General features: G+C 40.4%; 1 protein-coding gene across 3 annotated transcripts; it reads right to left on the bottom strand.

The window, feature by feature from the left end:
* On the bottom strand, positions 1,024 to 19,340 carry LOC8080833 (homeobox-DDT domain protein RLT2). Of its 3 annotated transcripts, XM_021457355.1 has the most exons (18): positions 18,176 to 19,340; positions 17,551 to 18,069; positions 14,605 to 14,681; positions 13,285 to 13,803; positions 13,098 to 13,190; positions 12,861 to 13,025; positions 12,558 to 12,780; positions 11,667 to 11,767; positions 10,511 to 10,597; positions 9,487 to 9,618; positions 9,208 to 9,363; positions 8,406 to 8,615; positions 7,607 to 8,320; positions 7,015 to 7,527; positions 3,929 to 4,549; positions 3,725 to 3,829; positions 2,503 to 2,748; positions 1,024 to 2,230 (listed from the first exon to the last, which is right to left on the bottom strand). In XM_021457355.1, the coding sequence occupies exons 1-18, from the start codon at positions 18,396 to 18,398 to the stop codon at positions 1,406 to 1,408; spliced, it is 5,529 nt and encodes a 1,842-aa protein (XP_021313030.1). In that variant the 5' UTR covers positions 18,399 to 19,340; the 3' UTR covers positions 1,024 to 1,405. The 3 variants fall into 3 exon arrangements, with proteins under 3 accessions (XP_021313030.1, XP_021313031.1, XP_021313032.1); XM_021457356.1 differs by lacking the exons at positions 17,551 to 18,069; positions 18,176 to 19,340 and adding an exon at positions 15,332 to 17,535 and having other exon boundaries at positions 1,150 to 2,230; XM_021457357.1 differs by lacking the exons at positions 17,551 to 18,069; positions 18,176 to 19,340 and having other exon boundaries at positions 1,150 to 2,230; positions 14,581 to 14,655.

The raw sequence follows: 22,103 nt of genomic DNA, 5'->3' as shown, positions 1-22,103 counted from the left end.
ACGGATCAAAATACAAATTTTGTAGGCTCTAAAATTTTGAATGGCTAATAAAATTATAACTTTTACTCATCACATATACAGTTGAAAAATGAGAATAATATTTATTTAGAGATGGAGAGAGTAACAGCCTACCACCATGTGCTGGCGCTAGAACAAGAAAGTACCTCGCATACTCGCACAAGAAGCTTAGAGTTTGTTTAGTTGGGGATGTTAAAATTTAATAGTAGTATTTTCATTTTATTTGACAATTAGTGTCCACTAATTAGGCTCAAAAAATACGTCTGTTTTTTGTTTTGTAAATAGTCTATATTTAATATTTTATGTATATATATCTAAATATTCAATGTAATATATGATAAAAAAATCAGCCTCAACCAAACATAGGCCTTGTTTAGATGCAAAAAGTTTTTGGATTTGACACTGTAGCATTTTCGTTTTTATTTAATAAACATTGTCTAATTATAGAGTAACTAGGTTTAAAAGATTTGTCTCGTGATTTACAGGTAAACTGTGCAATTAGTTATTTTTTTTATTTATATTTAATACTTCATGCATGTGCCGTAAGATTCAATGTGATGAGAAATCTTGTAAAGTTTTGAGTTTTTAGGTGTATCTAAACAAGGCCATAGCCTAACTCAATCACAGAGCCTACTCTCAATCACAGAGGTGACCGACCGGTCATCAGACACCAGCCTACCACCTAGCACGGCCTCTCGGAGTCACCGTCGTGCACTTGGCACATTCCGCTCCCATGAGCCAGAGTAGATAATAGGCTTTTTGGTAATATGTTGGACTTAGAGAATCTACACTACTAACTGCCGCCAACTATCCCAAATTATAACTATCACCTCTGTCCCAAATTATAGATCATTTTATCTTTTCTAGATATCTGATAATTTTTGTTATACACCTAGATATACAATATATCTAGATATATAATAAAAGTCGTGTATCAAGAAAAACAAAAACAGCCTATAAATTTGAACGGGGAGAGTACTCCTTACTAGTCATAAGAGATCAAAGTCGATAAAAGATCACTTATATATATACTTTTATATGTAATTTTAAGAGATGGCGAGTAAGCAATTCGTTGAAGATGCAACATTCCAGGCAGATACTTTTTGGAGGGCCGAAGATAGTACAAGCATGGGACCCAATTGCGATATGATAACATTTCTCCTTAGAGACTGTATAACTCGGGGAATTCCCCAGTGACATAACTAGCACGGTACAACCACTCGTCGAATGAGTAGGCATGCGCCAGAAAATCTATTAAAATAAAACCTGCGATGCCTAAAAAACAGTAATGGACATCCCACCCATCGAACATCAGTTCCTCAGTTCCGCATCTATCGCTGCTTCATGCCGAGGAAGGATCTGTGATAAGGTCCTTATTTATGATTTCTTATTCACTGTAGTCAGATGAATATGAAGTAGCATCTGGATCCTCATCCGCATTCATCTCCCCTCCGAGATTGCCGTCCTCTCCATCATCACCAATCTCATCATCTTCATCCATCTCAACATCGGCATCATCAACTGCTTGATCTGCATCATCTTCTTCAACATTCTCATCACCTTCAGCATCGTCATCCTCCTCGTCGGTCTCATGATCCATCATGGACATCGTTCCATGGTGCCTGGATCTACTAGAATAACCCACTGAGTAATCTGGAACATGCTCTTCATAATCCTCATCCATGGGCTGGCCGTTTTCCTCGTTATCTTCTGACTCTGATCCAGAACTGTTCTCGTCACATTCGTTGTATGTCACTCTGGTCTCCAGGCCCCACTCATCTGCACCAGAGCTTTGTGGAGACTCCTCAACGGGGGCAGGCTTTGAGCTGCTAAGCATGCTAAAGCTTCCCAACAAATTTTCCTTTGGAATTGATCTGGCTCTGCCTGCAGATGGCTGCCGAGGCCTCACAGTTCGACGTCCTCGTCTACTACCACGACCACGTGCACGCCCTCGGCGTGCATTCTTCCTTGGTGCTTTATCAGAAGCAACAATGTCATCCTTGAATTCGATCCTTGAGGAGCTGCTAACGCCTCTTGGGATCCTTCCACCTCGACTTCGACCTCGGCCTCCCCTGCTACCTCCTCTACTTCCACGTCCACGTCCCCTACGACCACTACCAGGAAGCCACCTTCCATCATACAGATTCAAACCAGTTGGTTCAAGTATACCTTCTTGTTTGCTCTTAGCAACTGTATACCTTGATGGAAATTTCTGTAGGTAAGGAATAACATAAATACTTAATTATATAATTTTCAAGGGAACTGATGGTAGCATCATATATATAGATGAAAAGTCTGTCCAGATAAATAATCAAGCACATAAAAACATTTCACGATTTGAAGGTATATTAGCAGATCAGTGAGGTAAGTTTTGACCAGAACATGAAACTATAAATCTGATTGCATGTGTCAGTCCAACTCCAAGAAGAGTCATACCTCAACTTCCAACCAAAAAAGGAATAGTATTATCAAAATTTAACTTACCATAAAACCTCCATCGTCTCTCTCCATCTTTTGATTTTGCACGTAAGAAATAGCTGAGTCAAGGTCTAACATTCGGAGCATAACAGCAGAAGTAGTGTCAGGAACCCATGGAAGGGCAGAAGCAGATCCAGCAGGTAACACAGGATTGTGGGGTGCAATACCCTGTGAGTTTAGACATTCACTTGTTGTTTCAAAATCAGAAGAGAGGCAACCTGGTCTTATTGCACCTTCCAGAACAGTCAAAAGCTGCAAGGGAATGGAAAAACAGTCTCAGATAGTCAGGTGTCAAGTATCCAACAGATATACAAAAGTCAATATACATGTGACTCAAAATTTTACAAAGGAAACTGATAACCACAAAAGCAGTACTCCCTCCATACCCAAAAAACTTGACGTTTAGGACATGATTGTGGTAACCAAGGAGTGATTAATGAGGTGGTATTTTTCCTCCTTTTCCCTTATTAAATAGGTCTACGGGTCCAAGAAAGTTTCGCAGTTCAGATGGCTAGTGCGTGGGGGTGTTGGCCCTGAGGTCCTGAGTTCAATACCTCACAAGTGCCCTTTTTTTGTCCAACGCTTAATTTTTGTCCGTTGGCGAGCCGAACGGACGCGAGCGCCAGGGGTATTCCCGTCCACGCGCGCAGCTGCCAGCTTAGAACGTCAGGTTTTGCGAAACCAAACCAATAGCCCAGGACGTCGAGTATTTTGGGTACGGAGGGAGTATTACACTTTGAATTAAAGTTAAAATGAAGCTATTTAGTTATGCTAGTATTATCAGTCTGCACCATCCTTTCATTTGGTAGCTCAGTTTAGGTCAGATGCAAGGTTGGGACTGGCAAACCAGAGCATAATTTGTGAATGAACTTCTAATTTCTAAAGAACACATTAATCAAGGCAACATGCTTGACCATGCCAAGACCTCATCAGAAGCAGTTTCCAAAATTACATTCTAAATGATGACAGCCAAAGATGGAGACTGGATAAGTTATTCCATCACAATAACTTAATAAGGTAGTTACATACTTCCAAAAAAAGTTTAGCACAGTTTTGAATAAGGCACCAACCATGTGATGCAAGGGTTCTAGAAGTGCTGGAAACCCATTAACATTTAAAGTAATATATACATCTGACAGGCAAATGAAACTTGAATGCATGTAACCAGAGTTTCAGTCAAGAAAAGGAAATGATGGGAAGCCAGAATGGTGGGAAAAAAATGCGTAACCTGAAATGTTTCAGCAATAGATTTGGTAGTGTACAGCTTCACACTCCAAGATTTCCGATACACATCAGTCCAAAATGGTTGAAGTGCTTCTGATGGTATACATGCCTGTAAAACAGGGACTAATAAGTTGCTTAAGCAGCCTAGTGGAAAGATAAATTAAAAAAAAAAAAAGAACTAAGGAACCACCGAAACATGTGACTTTACCTCAATCGTAACTAACTGCAGCTTGAGTAATACCATTCCTATTGGAACAGAATAATCAGCGATTTGCATCTTCCAGTAAGGGTCAGTTCTCCGTTTCTCTTCACATTGTGTTGTATGATCAGAAAAATTGTAAATGGATTTGAAAGTCTTATGGCAAGAAGGACAGTGCCTTTCTTCGGCTAAGTAAATCTGATAGCAGCAATTACAAGAATGCAACAATTCAGAGCATCTTTTCTTCCCGTATTTCATGGCACATGTCAATTCCTGATTGTAGCATTCCCTCCACATCCATTTTAAAAATTTATCTGCCCTTTTTGAGATAGCTGTCTTCTCAAAATCATTACGCCCAAGCTCCACTTTAAAAGAATCAGAATATGCTGTCACAATATCAGATGTAGCACCAAAAGGAGTACTGCTTGAGCTTCCAACCTCACTATGATAATTTGCCCTTATCATGTCAGTAGCTCCATTCTTTGGATACCTTCCAGCAGGTAGTTCTATACTTGCACTTCTCCTCTTAATAGCTTCCTTAAAGGTGGGCTCGATCACTTGCAGCATTGAATGCAGCTGTGCCTCCCGGCTGCCACGTGTATCGAGGGCGGCCACTAAAGAATCAAAGGCCTGCATTTGAAATAGACAGAATGTTCAAAAATTAGAGGTGGTTTATGCATAATGCTTGTCTAAAATCCAGCTAGTAAAGTAATGACTAATGAACATTCAAATTAAAGTAGAGCAGGTTTCTACTTAATGAACATACAACAAACTATACAATATCTGTTTAGCATCATTGCTCTTATGCAATATGAGCATCAGGCCCTTAAAGCAACATCTAGAGGACAATTGCCTTTTTCGCCATCCGAAACAGTGGCAACTTTCCCAAAAACTTCACCGAACTGCCATCCAGGGACGACAGGAACTCAGTGATTTTCCAAAAACACAGTAGAAAACTAGTCATCCGACTAACCGTCGCCTAATCACAATTGTTGTCTGACTAGGAGGGGGATCTGTGCCTGCCTGTCCTATTGACGGGCCAGCTCAGCTCAACTGTGCTTAAAGGTGGGCTATTGAGCTGCCAAATTGCCAGTTAGTTTAGCATAAGTGTGCCCAAACTCCACCAAAAACACCGAGAACAGAGGCAGCATTGGTTTCCTTTTCCCAGGCCACCGCAAATCCTTCCATGCGCAATTCCTCTCCCCCCCCCCCCCCCCCCCAGCACTATTCTTCCTCTCCCGCACGCATTTCCTCCTCCCGCGCACACCATTCTTCATCACGTGCCACTCCCATGGTGTGGTGTGTGCGCCCTTTCCCTCCTCCCCCATACCTCACTCCTAGGCGCTAGCTCCTCCTCTCCCCCCTTGCTTGCTGTGCCACTGGCCCTCTGCCTGCTTGAAGGTACTCCATCCTAAGGTTATGTACTGCTGTTGTGTACATATGTAGATGTGGAACAGTGCAGAAATCAACTTTCACAAAGTCACAAGCCACCAACTACCCCAAATGTAATCCTGATGCTTGCTTTATTGTGTATAGTATACAGTTTATATAGGTATATATAATATGTATATGTCCTGATCCTGAAATATATAGGACGACTAGAACAGACTAGGCTCAGCTAATCAGTCTGGTCGACGACTAATTGTGACTAGTCGGCTAGTCGCTTAGTTGATCCCATCGGTTGTGTGCTGGTGCTGGTCCTGGAATTTGGGGAAGGAAGAAAATGGAGAGGAAAGAGTAAGACTGTAAGAGGAAGATGGTGGCTGGGATTTGGAAGAGGAGCAGCAGGATGTGACCCTGGGGTTGCTGCTTGCTTGCATGAAAGGAGGAAGGGGGCAAAAAGATTATTTCGTATGTACCAGCCAGGTTTCCTTTGGGCCCCATGACCACATCCACATGGCACAACAAGAGCGAGTTTCGGGCAAATTTGAATATTCTTGTGGTCCCCAGATGGCAATTTGGCGAAGTTTTTAGGAACAGTGCCTTTTGAACGTGCCACTGGTTAGGATGGCAAAAAAGCAATTGTCCCACCCTTTAGCTGGCAAAAAATGAAAATAATGCTAATAACAATGGACATCTTAGACACTGAAATGCCAATAACTGCATATAAAGTACAAATTAAAGGAAGTTTCATCCTCGGACAAAAACCATTATAAGATGTATACTTCAAGAAAAAGCTATGGAATGTAAGATTTCTTATGAAGTTTCATTTCCTTGATATCAGAAAGATTTAGAGCACCCTGTTATGCTGGTAACTGGGCGGTAACCACGTGTTTCCGAGGTGGACTCTGTTTCTGTTCTACTGTAATGCTTATTCCCCAACTTTGGATATTATGAATCTGAAACAACATGCAGAGTCACCAAAACTTGGTGTTACTATAACTTCTATAGATCCAGGTATTAATGGGGATTATGAGTGACCATCAGTGACTGCACGGTTACCGCCCAGGATTTGGAACCAGAGTGAGCATGGAGCCATAGACAATGCTGACAGGCAGTACACTAGATTCAAACCTCTTTCTAAAATCTAAAATAGTTGAAATTAATCCAAATATTACTTTAAACATATTTGCATCATTATCATTGTATTAAGAAGGAATAAAGGATCGGTCTTGCAAAAAAACAACACAAACACACAGAACACCATCATACTTACAGGCAGCAAAGCACAACACAGAAACCAAAAAAATAGACTAGAACCAAGAAGGTCCTGAAAACAATGAGAACAGAAAGGCGGGCCAACCTAAACGCCCCGGCAATCTGATGGTAAAATCCCAATATTTTTTTAGTGTGAAGCACACTGCTATTTGTAACCATTTGCCAGTCATAAATTGGACCAAGCAAGTCAGCAGTAAGTGGCCAGATTTATACAGAAAAATTAGTACTGGCAATTCCAGAACTGATCACTAACATCTTCACAGGTGGATTAGCACATGACATTTTAAAAAAATATAATGTACATGACTGGTAGCCTGATGCTAGCAAACATATTATCCAGCAAATAGCACGATTTGAAATCTGACTTGAGCTTTTTAGTACAGTAAAATGATTAAAGTAGAAATGTAGAATCTAATAAGTATAAATTAACACTTTACCTCCTCTGAGTCGATAACTCTCCAACATCCATCTTTGGATTCAAAAAAGATTCTTCCTGAGCCAGGGTCATTTGGTGATGCTGAAGTTGTAAACTGCCAATACCTGTTTCGCCTCCGATCCTGACCTAGGGGCAGGGATCTGTAAACATAGAGCTGTTCTGCGCGGTGACCAATGTACGATTTCAACTGAGATCGTGTTTTATCAGCATAAGCATACTGCTGAACATATGAAGTATCTGGGGTTGCAAGGATTTCCTGGCCTATGCCATTTCTCTCATAAGCCATACTGCCAAAATTACCCTGATTATGCTGATCAAGCATCTCACAACTGTTCATTGTCCCAACATGTCCATCATTCTCTGTAGCATTGTTTTCTTGATATAAATCAGCCTTCAAACCCATGTCAGAGTTATATTGTACTCTGCTAGCAAATTCTTCCTTGGAACGCCTCTTGTCAAGTTGCGCTTCTGCCCACATTTGCTTCTTTAAGGCATTTGCTAACTCCAAACGTTCCTGCAAGACTCTTGATCAGATGTCTCCCATTGAGGAATGACAAGATAGAAGAGTAGTTTAGCAAGATCATAATAAATACCTCAAGTACACCACGAATAGAGTTCCCTTCAGTGGCAACACCAACGAGGGCAACCAATGCGTTAAGGCGTTCTTCAACACTAAGATCACAGTAGTCACCTTCTGCTAGTGCACGTACCCAAGGCTCAACTTGATTGCTTTCATCAATTTGCGTATTTTCAGAATCACCAGGGGCTACTTCATGATTAGCTGATGAGCCTCCAAGAGGTGAATCATTAGAAGTATCTGCTGCATCGGACTTGCCTAAAGAAGGGAGAGGAGTGCCTTTTGCTGACTTAGTAAAACTACTTGATGAGTTCAATGCATTACCCACACTATCTAACTCAGACCTTATGCCAATAACTGTAGTTGTACTCGGTACTTCATCTTGTGCCTTGACAGCAAGAGGAGGATCCTTGTCATCTTCCACCTCAGTATTCACATCATCACCATCAGGGTCATCATCAGCATCATCACATTCAGAATCATCATCCCTCTCAGCTTCATCTGCCTCCTTTTCAGCTTCAGAGTCAGAAAGCACATTCTGAAAAGCCCTAATTTTTTCACGTGCTGCTGACAACACGGCTTCAGAATCAGCTGGATCTTTTCTATAAGGCGACTTCACACAATATGTTGAAGGAGCAGTTCTCTCAAAAAGTTTTGCGTCCCTAGACAAGGCGGCAGCTATGGATGCCTCAGGTGTCTTGCTTGTTGTGAGGTCTCTCAATCCAGATTTCTGAACAGGAAAATAGTCAGCTTACAAAATCAAAGATAGCCACTTAAGAGGGACAGGAATTAAAGATACATATATGTGTATGTACCTGAATTTTTTCTGCTACTTCCAATATTGTGAGACCTTTACTCCCTTCAAGAGAAAGCACATGGAAAGCGGCAAATTTTACAGTTCCAGGAGTGAGACGGTGGCGGGATCTACGTCGATTGGTGTAACCTCTTTCCTTCATCTTAGCAGCAGCATTCACAGCTGCTGAACCATTTCGAAGTGTCGATATAACATTCTCACCATCATGACCCTGCAACAAATTTTGCGTCGACCTTGTGAGAATACTTTTATATGTTTTTTTCTTGTCATGCAGAAAACTGAGAATTTGGTGTAAACTCACTAAAGATCGCTTCTGAGAACTAATATTTTATACACATGGCTCAGATATATGTTTAATTTTTCATGAGAATTCCATTATTTCAGTACTTTTTCAGTTGACTTTTGACCTTCAGCCTAATCAATAGAAACAAGCAAACTGGTTATCTTTAAAATCAATCTATATTTGTGATTAATACTCATCATTTCTTCATAGCAATTTACCAGACTCATGATCATTTAGTAGCATAAACTGATGCAACTGATGTAGGTTAAAATTTGGAAGGGCCTCAAACAAAATAAGACACAGCCTAAGTATTAATGGTAAGTTGCTGGCATCATTCAGGAGGTTATTTTGAATTTCATAAGTATCACTTGACCATTTGTTTACAAGGTACTGTATCAGTTAAGGAGAAACTTATAACAGAATTCAAATATCTTAATTGATTCAAGTGAGAAATACATAATATTAGGAGATACTTTTAACTGAAATCATCAAGGCAGGTGGGATGTATAGGAGCACAGACCTCATTATCGTTACGATAGTAAGAATCTTCTACCGTCCTTTTCTTTAATTGGGGTCCGAAACCAGCAGATAAAGCAAACTGTCTTAATATCTCAGGCCATGTAAGAAGATTAAGATGGCGTTGCCAGCTACGTATATTGAATCCCCAGGCATATGCCTACCAGAAGAAAACATGATTTTTCAAGAATATATTAAAAAAACAGAAATGGACAGGATGAAAAGAAAATGAATGTAATATTTGAAATTAACATCAAGTATGCATGTACAATTATATACCCACCCCTTCAACAATTTGTGGATGGCCACCTGGATTTACCCCCAGTGCAATTGATTGAGTTCTAGCAACATCCTCAATATCCTTTATAATGGATTTCAGCAGAGCAACATGCAGTTCCCCCAACAACCTTGAATCCTATAAAAAGATAACAATTTAGGGTAAGACAAATATAAGAAAAAAGATTGTAGATTATAAGTATATTGCTTCAGAAGATGCTAGCTTCCAAGCCTAGTGACTAATTTTTCCAAGGATACAAAAGTTTTATAAAGAATATATAACAGTACAGCATTGCGTGGACACCAGCTAATACCCAAATCAGCTGACATCTCCCAGTATCAAAAAGGTTGTAGATAAGATAATAAACACACTGGCAATAATACCTTCAGTGTACCATGGTTTTAGTTATGTAGCACCTAGTTAAATGGAGCAAAGAACCCTAATGAGATCAAACAAAAAAATACTAAGAAAAAGCTTTCCCTTGCATATTCTGAGTCAACCAAATTCATGAATGAACTTGAAATTGTTTCAGCTTTGCATGACCACTGAGATCCAAGCTTCATTTATGATATTCAATAATATATACGAAGTTAAAATTTTAAATTGATATATTATGAATTAAAACTTTAATGGCAGTACAGATAAATGCGCTCGTAGGACGCAAAAACAAGGAACATCAAATCTGACATAAGAAATGTTATAGGACCACTAGTAGGAACTAAGACAAACATAAGGATTGTGGTCACAGGTCACTCCTGTTCAATTTTCTCGAACACGCAGGATAGCTGTGTATCCACTCCTGTCCAATTTAATATTTATTCATTTGTTGCCCCAAGCCAGAGATAACCTTTGAATCTTTGATCAATCATCCACGTGTCTTTCTTTGTGCCTGATCTTTACCACTCAGAAAGTGTGAAGAACATAACCATACATATCTATTTATGCAATTTTCCTCCCTTTACCATTACTCTACCAGCAAAAGAAAAAGAAATAAAAAACATACAGAAGTCCAGAGGAAAAAGGGACTTACATAATCATGAAGAGACTGAACAAACTCATCAAGTGTAACTGGACAAAGACCCAGAACATCAGTAAAAGTAATGAAGAATTTCCACACCTGCAATTCAGTTAGCAAAAATGTCTCTTGAGATGAAGTTGTGCGAACACCATACATACTATAGTACATAGACAAACATACTCCCTCCGTCCAGGAATGAATCAATTCCTAGAATCCATGCCAGTCAAACTTTTTTAAGGTTGACTAACTTTATAGAAAAGAGTAAATGCGCATCTTATGAAAATATATTCTATGATAAATGTAAAGATACTAATTTGATACCATAAATCTTAGCATTTTTTTCTAGAAATTTGGTCAAAGTTTAAAACGTTTGACTTAGGACAGCTCTACGAATTGATTCTTTCGTGGGCGGAGGAAGTAGAATTGATGCCAATGTATTAAAACATTTATACATGTGTACTAGAGAGTAGAGAGAAGCATAAGGGAAGATAAACAGACATGAGCAAAGCATCTTTATAAATAAAAGAAACAGAACAGTTCAGTTGTAATTTAATGTTTCTTAGGAACTTCTTTATTCTCGAACGACACAGGGGAACTGTGTGCCATTTCATTAAGAATGAGAAAGGGGCCATACAAAATGTACAGGAAAACAAGGGAGGTGTCAAGAAGTCTCCCCCTACAAAAACCCAACACACACCCTGCCTTACTAGCCTTTGAACAATGGAGATGACAGCGACCTTCACAGTTAATGTTTCTTAGGAACGATGTCCCCATGAATATAGTGTGACCATTTATGAATCAAGGCAACCTTAAAATCTTTGCTAACAATACTAAGGCCTTGTTTAGTTCACCCCAAAACCCAAAAACTTTTCAAGATTCCCCATCACATCGAATCTTTCGGCAAATACATGAAGCACTAAATATAGATAAAATAAATAACTAATTACACAATTTGTGTGTAATTTGCAAGACGAATCTTTTGAGCCTAGTTAGTCTATGATTGAACAATATTTGCCAAATAAAAACAAAAGTGCTACAGTATCCGAAAATTTTTCACATGAGGAACTAAACAAGGCCTAACCAAGATATGTTTAGGATCTCAATCTCTTAAGAAATGTCCAAATAATAAAAAGAAAAGAGTAAGACTGTAAGATGAATACAGCATTACCATCAAAAGCTTTCCAACATTATCCTCAGATCCAGTCCAAGGCTTTATAGAAAATGGCAACTTCAGTCTCACCGTTGTAGGAGGAAATTGACTTAGCATGCCTGGAAAAGGAGAATAAAAAAATAAAAAAACATGCAAGTTCAAATATGCAGTTAGGCTTCCAATGTCAGAAGTAAAGCCTAAAACCAAACAAGCTATCATACTGTCACATGTCTGTTCCTTTGATAATAATGCCTTAAAAAACAGTACATGTCAAATGAGTGAGTCCATTTTTCAATTGCAGAAAATTGGCATGCAAAACCTCTCCCAGCAACTTGGAGGGACGTCCTTTGTGGGCCCATGGGCTAGAATTAATGAGGTTTGAGTAGGCCAATGGATAAGCACGTCAAGGTTTGAATTACATTATCATCTTAGGGGTTTGAACACTTTGGAACCATCGAAATCATTGTGTTTTTATGAAGCCCTGCCATCTGCCCGGAGCTTTTTAGAAATCCTGCTAACTTTTTTCTTACTTTTTAGAAAAAAAAATCTTATCATTATCCTGAAAACCATCCAAGGCATAACTTGAGATCCAAACAAGCCCAAAAATCCTCCTGTTAAAAAGTGCTCTATTTTGAATGCACATGTGGTGACCTAAAGCAGTAGGAATAAAGCATTCTTCAATGCTCAGATTCTTACCTAGAAATTCAACAGGCTTGTAACATAAAAGACTATAGATACAATGAATTGTTAGTCTACGTCTATTTCCATGTCTTAGTTACCCTCTGTTAGTGGATACACAGGAAACTGGAATTTTGCCCAATGAAGTCAATAGAAGTGAAATGTTACTTCTTAAAGAGTATATATTATATTAAGGAGTTTGGAACTAAACTAGACGAATATGTAACATACCTCGAAAAGAATCAAGCTGCTGCAATGTGTCACTGTCAAGATGCAACATTGAGGGCAAGCCTTTGTTTTGTGCAGCTAATTCCATTAGTTCCAAACGCTCATCTTCCACCAGTTCCATATACTCCCGTGCAATTCTGCGTGCAGTAGCCCTTTCATTGGCCGCCTTTTGCCTTGCTGCTTCTTTCTCTTTTCGGAGTTCCTCCTTTTGCCTTTGTTTCTCTGCCTGCACAGGTGTAGGCAGAAGGAATAAGCTATTTAATACACTACGTTTACAGTTAGCATTCTAAGAACCAGAAAACTAACTCGTCTAGATTGCTTCTGCAAAAGCTTCTCCATACGCTCATGTTCACGCCTTTGCTCTCTTTGGAACCTCTCTTCTTCTCTCTGTCTCTCCCGCAGTAATCTCTCCTCTTCTTTTCTTCTCTCGCGGTCAAGTCTCTCCATTTCCTTGCGCCTTTGCTCCTCTCTCTGCACAAACATCACATTGTAAGTGAATTTAACGAGGAAGACATATCTACAATTATATAGAACCGGTAATACCTTTCTATTCAAGATATCTTGTTTCTCAAGCTCCTTTCTAATTCGTCTTTCGTGAGCTTCAACTTCCTTTGCAATCTTTGCTTCTTCATTATGCTGAAGAAAATCCCAGACAAATTTAATATGTATACGACTATAAAGCTGAAGGGCAAGATGCGTATATGAACTCATGAACTCAAAGAAATCATACTTTTCGTTTTCTTTCCACTCGAGAAGTATCTTCATCATGATAAGCTCTTCTTTCAGATGATACAAGTGGGTTTTCAAATGCAGCAACCTGAGAAATATCAAACTGGCCTTCAACAGGAACAGAATTAAGGTTGCTATTAGACTGGGTCGTCTCATAATCTGCTGGTGCTCCTGGAAACACCTGAGACCTGCTGGGCTGGGGCATCAGGCTAGAACCAGATGTGTGGCCTTGAAAAGCATAACTAGGCGCAGCCGCCTCAGATCCATGGAGAAGCTGTGATCCTGATGTGAGAGAAGATATCCTAGAATTTGAAACTTCCACTGGAGTATCATAGTAATGAGATCGGCTTGCCCTCTCATATGTATCACTTGGTTGCTCAGGAAGGAACTGATACTCATGGACAGCCCGTGATCCAACATGAGGTTGAACTATAGGTGTATTACCAACCGTTGATTTTCTCTTCCCAGTAAATGAGTTTGGAACAAATGGGGATTCCATGGTAGGTAAAAATGCTGAAGCCTAGGGGAAAAAAGAAAGAACAGGAGATTAAAAATGTGATACTTAGGAAACAAAAGAGGATCATGGAACCCTTAGTATGGTAAGTATGGCATAGAGAGTAGTCTTACCCAGAAACCTAAGAATATAGATTGCTGCAAATATCATTAGGGGAACAAAGTTTGTAGCATGAATACTGACCAAAGTAGAGATATATGCTAAAGGGATAACACTTGTAAAGATAAGTAGCTCTTCTGTAACTACAATCATAGGAAACATAACCATCCATGCATAGCTTGATGTGCAGAACTAATGCAGAGAAAAAGGTGCCCACCAAGTACTACATGATAATCATGCCATGCCAATATTTGTTGCAACCAAGTCACCAAATTCTCAGTAGCCTTGACCACTTTGGCAGATGTAGTGAAGGGGTGTTCACAAAACTGGTAAAACATGATTTACGATTTTGAATCTTCCTAGGCATTCTTACCATTTAAAAGATAGAAATCCATGCCCTGTTCTGAACTGACTTAGCAATCACCACAAGGTATGATGCACACGCACTCATTTGAGTAGGGCACAATCGAAGTTTAGGGCTAATGAATCAGCACAGCAACCTTAATTACTCATAATCACATCACATATAGGAGATAAATTAAATAGACCTCACACCACCATCATTTTAGCACCACTGAGCACTGATGCAATTTCACTTCAAAAGGTAAGCACATTCAAATCAAAAACCCAGTTTATGCAATGGCACAAATCCACCACAGATACATATAAGAGATACAAACTTACATTTAAAGTTTCCTACAGATATACCTTTAAGAGCTTTTGATCATGCCTAGAAAATATCTTTGTATCATAAGATCGCACAGGCTGCTTTTGTTGCTCTGGAACTGCCAGAAAATACACAGGAAAAGATTTTCAATAATTAGAACTTGTATTGGTAAGTGCACAGATGCTATTAATAGAATCCCCATATAAGAACTTCTATTCACCAAATAAAGAAACCTATACAAGACTTAGACGCATGCCATTTAGCAAATGCTCATCTAATATTTTGTTTGTAAAATGTTAAGGGGGTGTGCTCCAGTGCCAATCCTTCTCAAGGTGATGTCATCCAGATCAAACTTTGGTGAGATCTAGTATGATTGGATTATAGATATATGGGACCATACAAAAGCAACAAAATTCTCATCCACACTATTTTCCAATTCCCCCTAAACATAATCAACTCAATTCACGTCTATTGGATCTAGAGATATATGGCCCATTCCCCCTAAATATAATCAACTCAAATACCACAAACTGGATCTAGAGATATATGGCAATGTTTTATCTACCCGTAGCCTGGTCCTAGAACATTGATGCTACATAGTAAACTTCCATGTCAAGTTGGGTGTGGTAAGTAGTCGTCGACTAGCCTTAGCTCATTCAGTGGCTTGCTTCCAGACCTGATGGCAGGACATATGGAAAAATAAATGGGATCTAGAGCGCAGGGGAGAGAAAGTAGAAGGGCCTGAGCCAAACCCTAGTACAGCCCTACCGTTGCCATGATGTTGTCCCTTTCGCATCCCAGTAAGTACCCTCCCTTGCTCTCGGAAAGAACCAACATGGATGGCGAAGAACTATGGGAGACGGATCTAGTTGAGGCAGCACTCGCCTTGCTGCCTCCCTTCAGATCCCTCCTTGTCTTCTGATGTGCAATGAAAATATTATAGCACAGGAGGTGGCGCAGGGCACTATTTCTAAGGTGGTTGATGCAAAGTTTACACCGCTCTCCCATGCCCTAATACTAATTGGGCCTCACCTAAAGCCCAGGTAGACCAGTTAGACATAAAAGGCCCAGCAATCTGTCATATTTTCAGTTGCCACTTGCCACTTTGCAGTAGATGTTAGTGGCAGCCACCGTTCACTGACCAGATTACAATGTCGCAACTGGATGTGCAAGACGACATTTGGGGCATGATTCTTCCTCTTGGGAGTGAGGGAGGCACTAGCGCAACTGTCTCCAATCTAATCCCTCCCTCGCTCCATATGACACAAATGTATGGAGCTGCTGCACTGCTCCACTCTGCCCTAAAACTAAATTGGGCCTGACTATAGACTCAATACCAGCTGAACATAACACCAGGCAGTCAGCATACATGCTGTCACTTGATGGGTCTCTTTGGGAGAGCTCCAGCTCCAAGAATTCGTGAAGCTGGGTATCCCTAGCTCTACGATTTCCATGAGTTTGTGGAGCTGGAGCTGGAGTAGTTTGAGGGGTTTGGGTGGGTCGGTGAGGCATTTTGTTCCTATTTTAGACTAAAAACAGAGACTTAAACCAATTTAGTTTAACCCACAAACTCCAAATTTGGCGAGAAACCAGGAGCTTAAGCAAACACAAATAGGCTCCAAATTTCGTCCTATGCCACATCTAATGAAGTGCGGATAGGGAATATAATACAGAAGATTCACACAGCATAAGAAAAAGCAAGTAATTGAATAGAGAAACAAGGGAACTCATCATTAAGCACTAAAAGGAAGTGTACTAGAAAAGGGAAAAAAACTGCTATCTGGTGTCTACAGAAACCATTCGTACAACCCTTTTTCAACCAAAAGATCAAATTGTTCAACTCAGTTAGGTTGTTTTTTACTTCTAAACCAAAGGGACTAAAACACCTACTCCCTCGAATACCAAGTTCAAGTCCATCTAGCATTCTTCCAAATGCACCTAATTTATCCATGACAATTCCAATGCAGCCTTTTGCTTCAATCTTCTATGTCTGCACATGCTTAGCACCCTAAACAATGCAATAAACTTGCCAGCCACCTTAACTTTTAGCAATAATTGGTGGGGTATGCGTTACCTTGACTCTTGTGCCCAAGTCCATGGACTTATATTTGGGATTAGAAGTAGTAGTTGTGACAGAGTTGCACAGATGGGACATATGTGAAGCATTTCCCAAAATGAAATGTAGAAATTGAGATTTTTAGGCACTTCAGGTGCGCAGCAGGAAGAAAATGCCAAGCTAATGTACAACAAAGACGATTACTAAACAGGACAGATAATATTAAAAGAATTCTAATATTCTATATAATAGTATAAGTACAAGGTAACTCATAAATAAGGGGCTAAGGGCTAGAATGGGCCAAGCGTGTTAATAGGGATAGAATAGTTGCATATTATAATAGAGATTATGGATCTCAGTTTTATAGTAGGAAGTAAAACATGGTTGTGCTCAATGAGACCTTATGATGTGCAAATTTTACTTGGTGATCCCTCACATTCAGAAATAATATTCAGCTCAACGCTCATCTATAGAAAGAATGCTAGTTTAATAACTCTTAATCCAAGGACGGTCTCTTACGAGTAATAGACCTGTGGGATTTTCACGCTTGCTCCCCATCTAAATTTTTCATCAATCAGTCATTCATATCCGTCGCCGTATTATCTACTCCAGCATACTGATAACATATACTAGTACCATATACATGTATCATTAAATTCGCCTCTCCAACCATATTGGATCAATCTACTTACTCGGATATAAAAAGACTGACTAAAATCAATTACATGGTTCTTTTACCATATAAGCAAAGGAACAAAGACGATTAGTGGCTTTTGAAGTCAGATAATTTAAAAAAGTGTTTGCAAAATCAATAAGAATTCAGCCAGGGCATATGAAAAGCATGAACATTTCCGCAGACTGGCCACCTTGTGCGTTCACTAGCTTAAACCTTGGCTTAAAACACAATGACTTCAGATTTCAATATGCATACCAATCGGTGCACCAAAGGCGCCAGGAGGAAGGGGATCAAATTCAACGCCAAGCGCTGGACCATCCTCCCTCAATGGTTCCCCAAGCTGTGACTCCACAGAATTAATCACACGGAGCTCAGATTGTGTGAGCTGCATCGACGGGATAGCCGGCGCTATCATAATTGGAGTTGGCTCGTAATACCTCCTCCCAATATCCGGCATGGAGATCCTGGGGACTGCTGAGGACCGCCCAGCACCCCTTCGCGAGTGAACTGGATGTAACGGCTCATCGTACGGCCCAGGAGCACCCACCATGAGGTCACTGCTTGCCAGTGGCATCACAGACACAGGTGCCGGCAACACTGGCGGTGGAGGCATCACTGGTGCTAGTGCGGACTCTTCCTCCCGCCGTTGCCGCTTCGTCGGTGGCTTGCGATCCTTGAGGCGGCGGTGGCAGAACCACATCTGCAGCTGCCTGTCCGACAGCCCTATTTTGGCCGACAGCTCCAGCCGCATAGCTTCCGACGGGTACTGCTCCGCTGCAGCAAACCAAAACCCTCAGAAATGCTCAATCGATTAAAAAAAAACACCCCCAAAAAAATCAGGGGAAAAAACACTCGAATGAATTCATCGAAATCCACGAACCCGCATAGGTCTTCTCCAAAACCTCAAGCTGGTAGGGGGTTTTCATCATCCGCTTCACCGGCTTCTCCCCCGACCCCGAGGTCCCCGCGCCCGCCCCAGTCGCAGAGGCCGAAACCGGGACCGGGGCCGCCACTGGCGCCGGAGGCGGGGTCGTGGCCTCGGCGGGGGCCTCCTGCGTCGCCTTCCCGGCGCCGTCCCCGTCCCCGTCTCCGCCGGCGTCCATGGCGGCGATCGAGAGCCTGGAAACCTAGATCCGAGCACCTCCTTCTGCAAAGCGAAGGCGCAGAAACTTCCCAACTTACTTTTCTCACCCCCACCTCTTCGTAGCGTCTGCCCGCACCAAATGCCTCACAGTCGCTATTATACCACCCCGCGTCGCGGAGCAAGGAAGAGGGGAAAAAAAAGGCGAATCGACGCGCGGCTGGATCTCCGTGGCGAAGAATACCCAATACCGATATGCCCGAAACGAAATGGGACGAGGAAAGGAATAATGACACCAACAATAATAACTTGAACACCACGAACACCGCCCGCCCCGGCGGCGGATGGATGGATGGATGGGTGGGTGGGTAAGGCAAGGCAAAGGCGACGAACGAAGGGAAGAATAGATAGGGATGTGGAGGAGATTGGGGAAGCCGCAGCAGGCCAGGAACAGCAACGGGCTGCTCCTCGAACTGGGATTATTACCCACGCGCTGCGGCGCTGGGGATTGGGTTTGGATCGCTGCTGCCATTGTGTGTTGCGCAGCTAATAAAAACCAAAACCCTTTTTTTCTCTCCCTACCTTCCCTTTTTCGTCAGGGTTGGGGGCTCAGACCTTTGTGTGTATTTCTTTTGTTTTGTTTTGTTTTGTTTCGCGTTTCTCTCCTCCTTGGGATGGGAGAGTGGAAGAGTGTGTTTTTGTGTTGTGCGGTAGCTGCTGCTGGCCTGCTGCTAAGCGATGGGGAAAAGAAATTTATAAAAGGAATATTTGGAGCGATCGATGGAGAGAGATGGATGGGGATGGAATAATTAGCAGCAGCGTAGTAGCTGGTGCCTGGTGCTCGGATTTCTTGGGGTTTGATCTTTGCGGAGTGGTGGTGGCCTTTTGTTGGGGATCCGTTTTGTTGTGCTTTTGACTAGCGCTGGGTTCTGGTTGGAAATTTGGGACCTGGATTTGTTGGTGCTGGGGTGGATGGATTTGGACGTTTGGTCCTGCTGCTGCCTGCGTGTGTGTTCATAGGATTGTTCCTCCTGTACGAGGGAGGGGTGTCATTGGACGAAGCGCGTTAGAACTTGGCCGGATCCTCTGCGGCGTGGACTTTGCGAGCCCGCCTGTTCGGGAAGCAGGGAGCGGGACCGGGAAGCCTCTGAGCCTGTGGGCCCGTGGCTGGTGGCGGGGCCTGTCTCTCTCTCGTAGGAGTACTTGGGGTTTTGGGGCTTGTTTAGTTCCGAAAAATGAAAAAATTTCGGTACCGTAGCACTTTCGTTTGTTTGTGATAAATATTATCCAATCATAGACTAACTAGGATCAAAAGATTCGTCTCGTGATTTACAGCTAAACTGTGTAATTAGTTTTTATTTTCGTCTATATTTAATGTTTCATGCATGTGTCATAAGATTCGATGTGACGAGGAATCTTGAAAACTTTTTGGTTTTCAGGATGAACTAAACAAGTCCCAGGCATTCGTTCATTCGTTGGTGTGTATCACTGTATCAGACGGTTTAGGAGTGATAAATATCTGGGCCCATTTAGCAGTGGGATTTAAGGCCACTCTTCTCCAGTCTCCGAGTGGAGAAGGACGGGTCGCTGAACTGCAACTCGTAGATGATGATGCTGCTGCTGATGCCGCCATACCGCTAGTGGGTCAGTGCTCAGACAAGGTTCGGCCCTTCAATGCCTGACATGAGCCCCACCCTGGATGTACACCATGGCCTTCTTAGGTCCTGTTTAGTTCCCCATCCAAAAAATTTTCATCCATTCCATCGAATCTTTAGACACATGCATGGAATATTAAATGTAGATAAAAAAATAAACTAATTACACAGTTTAGTTGAGAATCGCGAGACGAATCTTTTAAGCCTAGTTACTCCATGATTAGCCTTAAGTGCTATAGTAACCTACATATGCTAATGACAGATTAATTATGCTTAATAAATTTGTCTTGTGTAATTTGTTTTTTTATTAGTTTCTAAAAACCTCTCCCGACATCCTTCCGACACATTCAAGGTGACACTCAAAAAATTTTCATCCCCAATCTAAACAGGCCCTTAGTTCCAAAAAGTAAAAAGTTTTTGGTACTATAGTAATTTTGTTTGTTTGTGACAAATATTATCCAATCATGGACTATCTAGGATCAAAAGATTCGTCTCCTGATTTTACAGCTAAACTGTGTAATTAGTTTTTATTTTCGTCTATATTTAATGTTTCATGCATGTGCCACAAGATTCGATGTGACGCGGAATCTTAAAAACTTTTTGGTTTTCAGGCTTTAACTAAACAAGGGCCATGCTCGATGGCCATCAGTGCTAGACAAACCGGAAATTCTGTCAAACTAATGCTTTAAGGCCTTGTTTAGTTTACCCTAAAAATCAAAAAAATTTCAAAATTTTCTCTCATATCGATTTTTGCGGCACGTACATAGAGCATTAAATATAGATAAAAATAAACACTAATTGCACAGTTTATCTGTAAATCACGAGACGAATCTTTTAAACCTAATTACTTTATGATTGAACAATGTTTGTCAAATAAAAACAAAAGTGCTACAACGTCAAAATCCAAAAAAATGATCTAAACAAGGCCTAAGACTTAATTTGATATGCTTTGATTAATCATTTATTTCGTACACTTCCTCCATCCAAAAATATACATATAATTCTAGCTTTGTTTAAGTGAATCTATCTCAATTTTGATTAAATATATATATAAACTAATAGTGCCTCTATTTCAAAATTATATGGCGTTTTTACTATTTCTAAATATATTTTTGCTATATACTTAGATATATATTCTATGTAGATACATGGTAATATAAATATATCTAGAAAAGATAAAACGTCTTATAATTTAAAACGTTTAGAGTACTTTTAATGGTACCAACCAACTATAATTAAATCTATCATGAAATATATTATCATAGTATATCTAGTTTGAGTCATCAATGTTAATAACATTTTCTATAACTTTAATCAAACTAAAGGAAACTCGGTTCAGAGTGGGATTTGAAAACTCTTTTAGATGCTCTTAAGGGTGAGTTTGTTTAGCTATGAGTTGTGAAAAAAATATAAACATCTATTTGGTTCAACTGTGTGATCTACAAAACTATTGTGAACTATGACCTGCGGAAAATCTACTTGTTATCTACGTGTTGTGGAAAATTGAAAATTGTCTGGTTGAAACAACTATAAAACCTATCTCCTCTCTCTATCTCCTATAAAACTACTGTAAAACATCTCCACCTATTCATAAAACAGAAAATCGAAAGCTAAAAACAGGGTTCAAGGTGCTACGAAAATTATGAGCTATGCGATATCCTCTTATGGATATATTACAAGTGTTGTTTGCATGATGGATAGCACAAATGATTTCATAGATGATTGAATTAGTTATATTAATCAAGTGCAACTAATGAATAATAATTTGATTTAGAACGGTAGGAACCCTCAGATCCGGTTTTTAAAAAAAATATTTCAGATGATGAACCAATATCATTTTGTAAGATTGCTTGACTAGTAGGCTAGACTCTAGTCCATAAAAATATGTTTTAAACCATATAAATACAAGATATTCTTAAAAAAATCTAATTTTTTTGTAGGAGAAGAATAACTTGATACAACCCATTTTAGTTTTGATAATGAAAAGATTGCAATTGAAAAATACAATTAGTAATGTAGAAGAGATGTAAAGAAACAAAAGAGAATCAGGGCTTGTTTAGCTCCAGGTTGTA

The sequence above is a fragment of the Sorghum bicolor genome, chromosome 3 (assembly GCF_000003195.3).
Source record: "Sorghum bicolor cultivar BTx623 chromosome 3, Sorghum_bicolor_NCBIv3, whole genome shotgun sequence".
NCBI classification, from domain to species: Eukaryota; Viridiplantae; Streptophyta; class Magnoliopsida; order Poales; family Poaceae; genus Sorghum; species Sorghum bicolor.
This window is presented reverse-complemented; position numbering and strand designations above follow the sequence as displayed.

What these genes read in the sequence shown, in the direction of transcription:
- LOC8080833 (XM_021457355.1), bottom strand. Translation starts at nt 18,398, where the DNA reads ATGGACGCCGGCGGAGACGGGGACGGGGACGGCGCCGGGAAGGCGACG. An exon ending in TGCAGAAGCAATCTAGACGA is followed by an intron (nt 12,781 to 12,860) that starts GTTAGTTTTCTG and finishes ACACCTGTGCAG; the next exon opens with GCAGAGAAACAAAGGCAAAA. An exon ending in TGCAGTTAGTTACGATTGAG is followed by an intron (nt 3,830 to 3,928) that starts GTAAAGTCACAT and finishes CCTGTTTTACAG; the next exon opens with GCATGTATACCATCAGAAGC.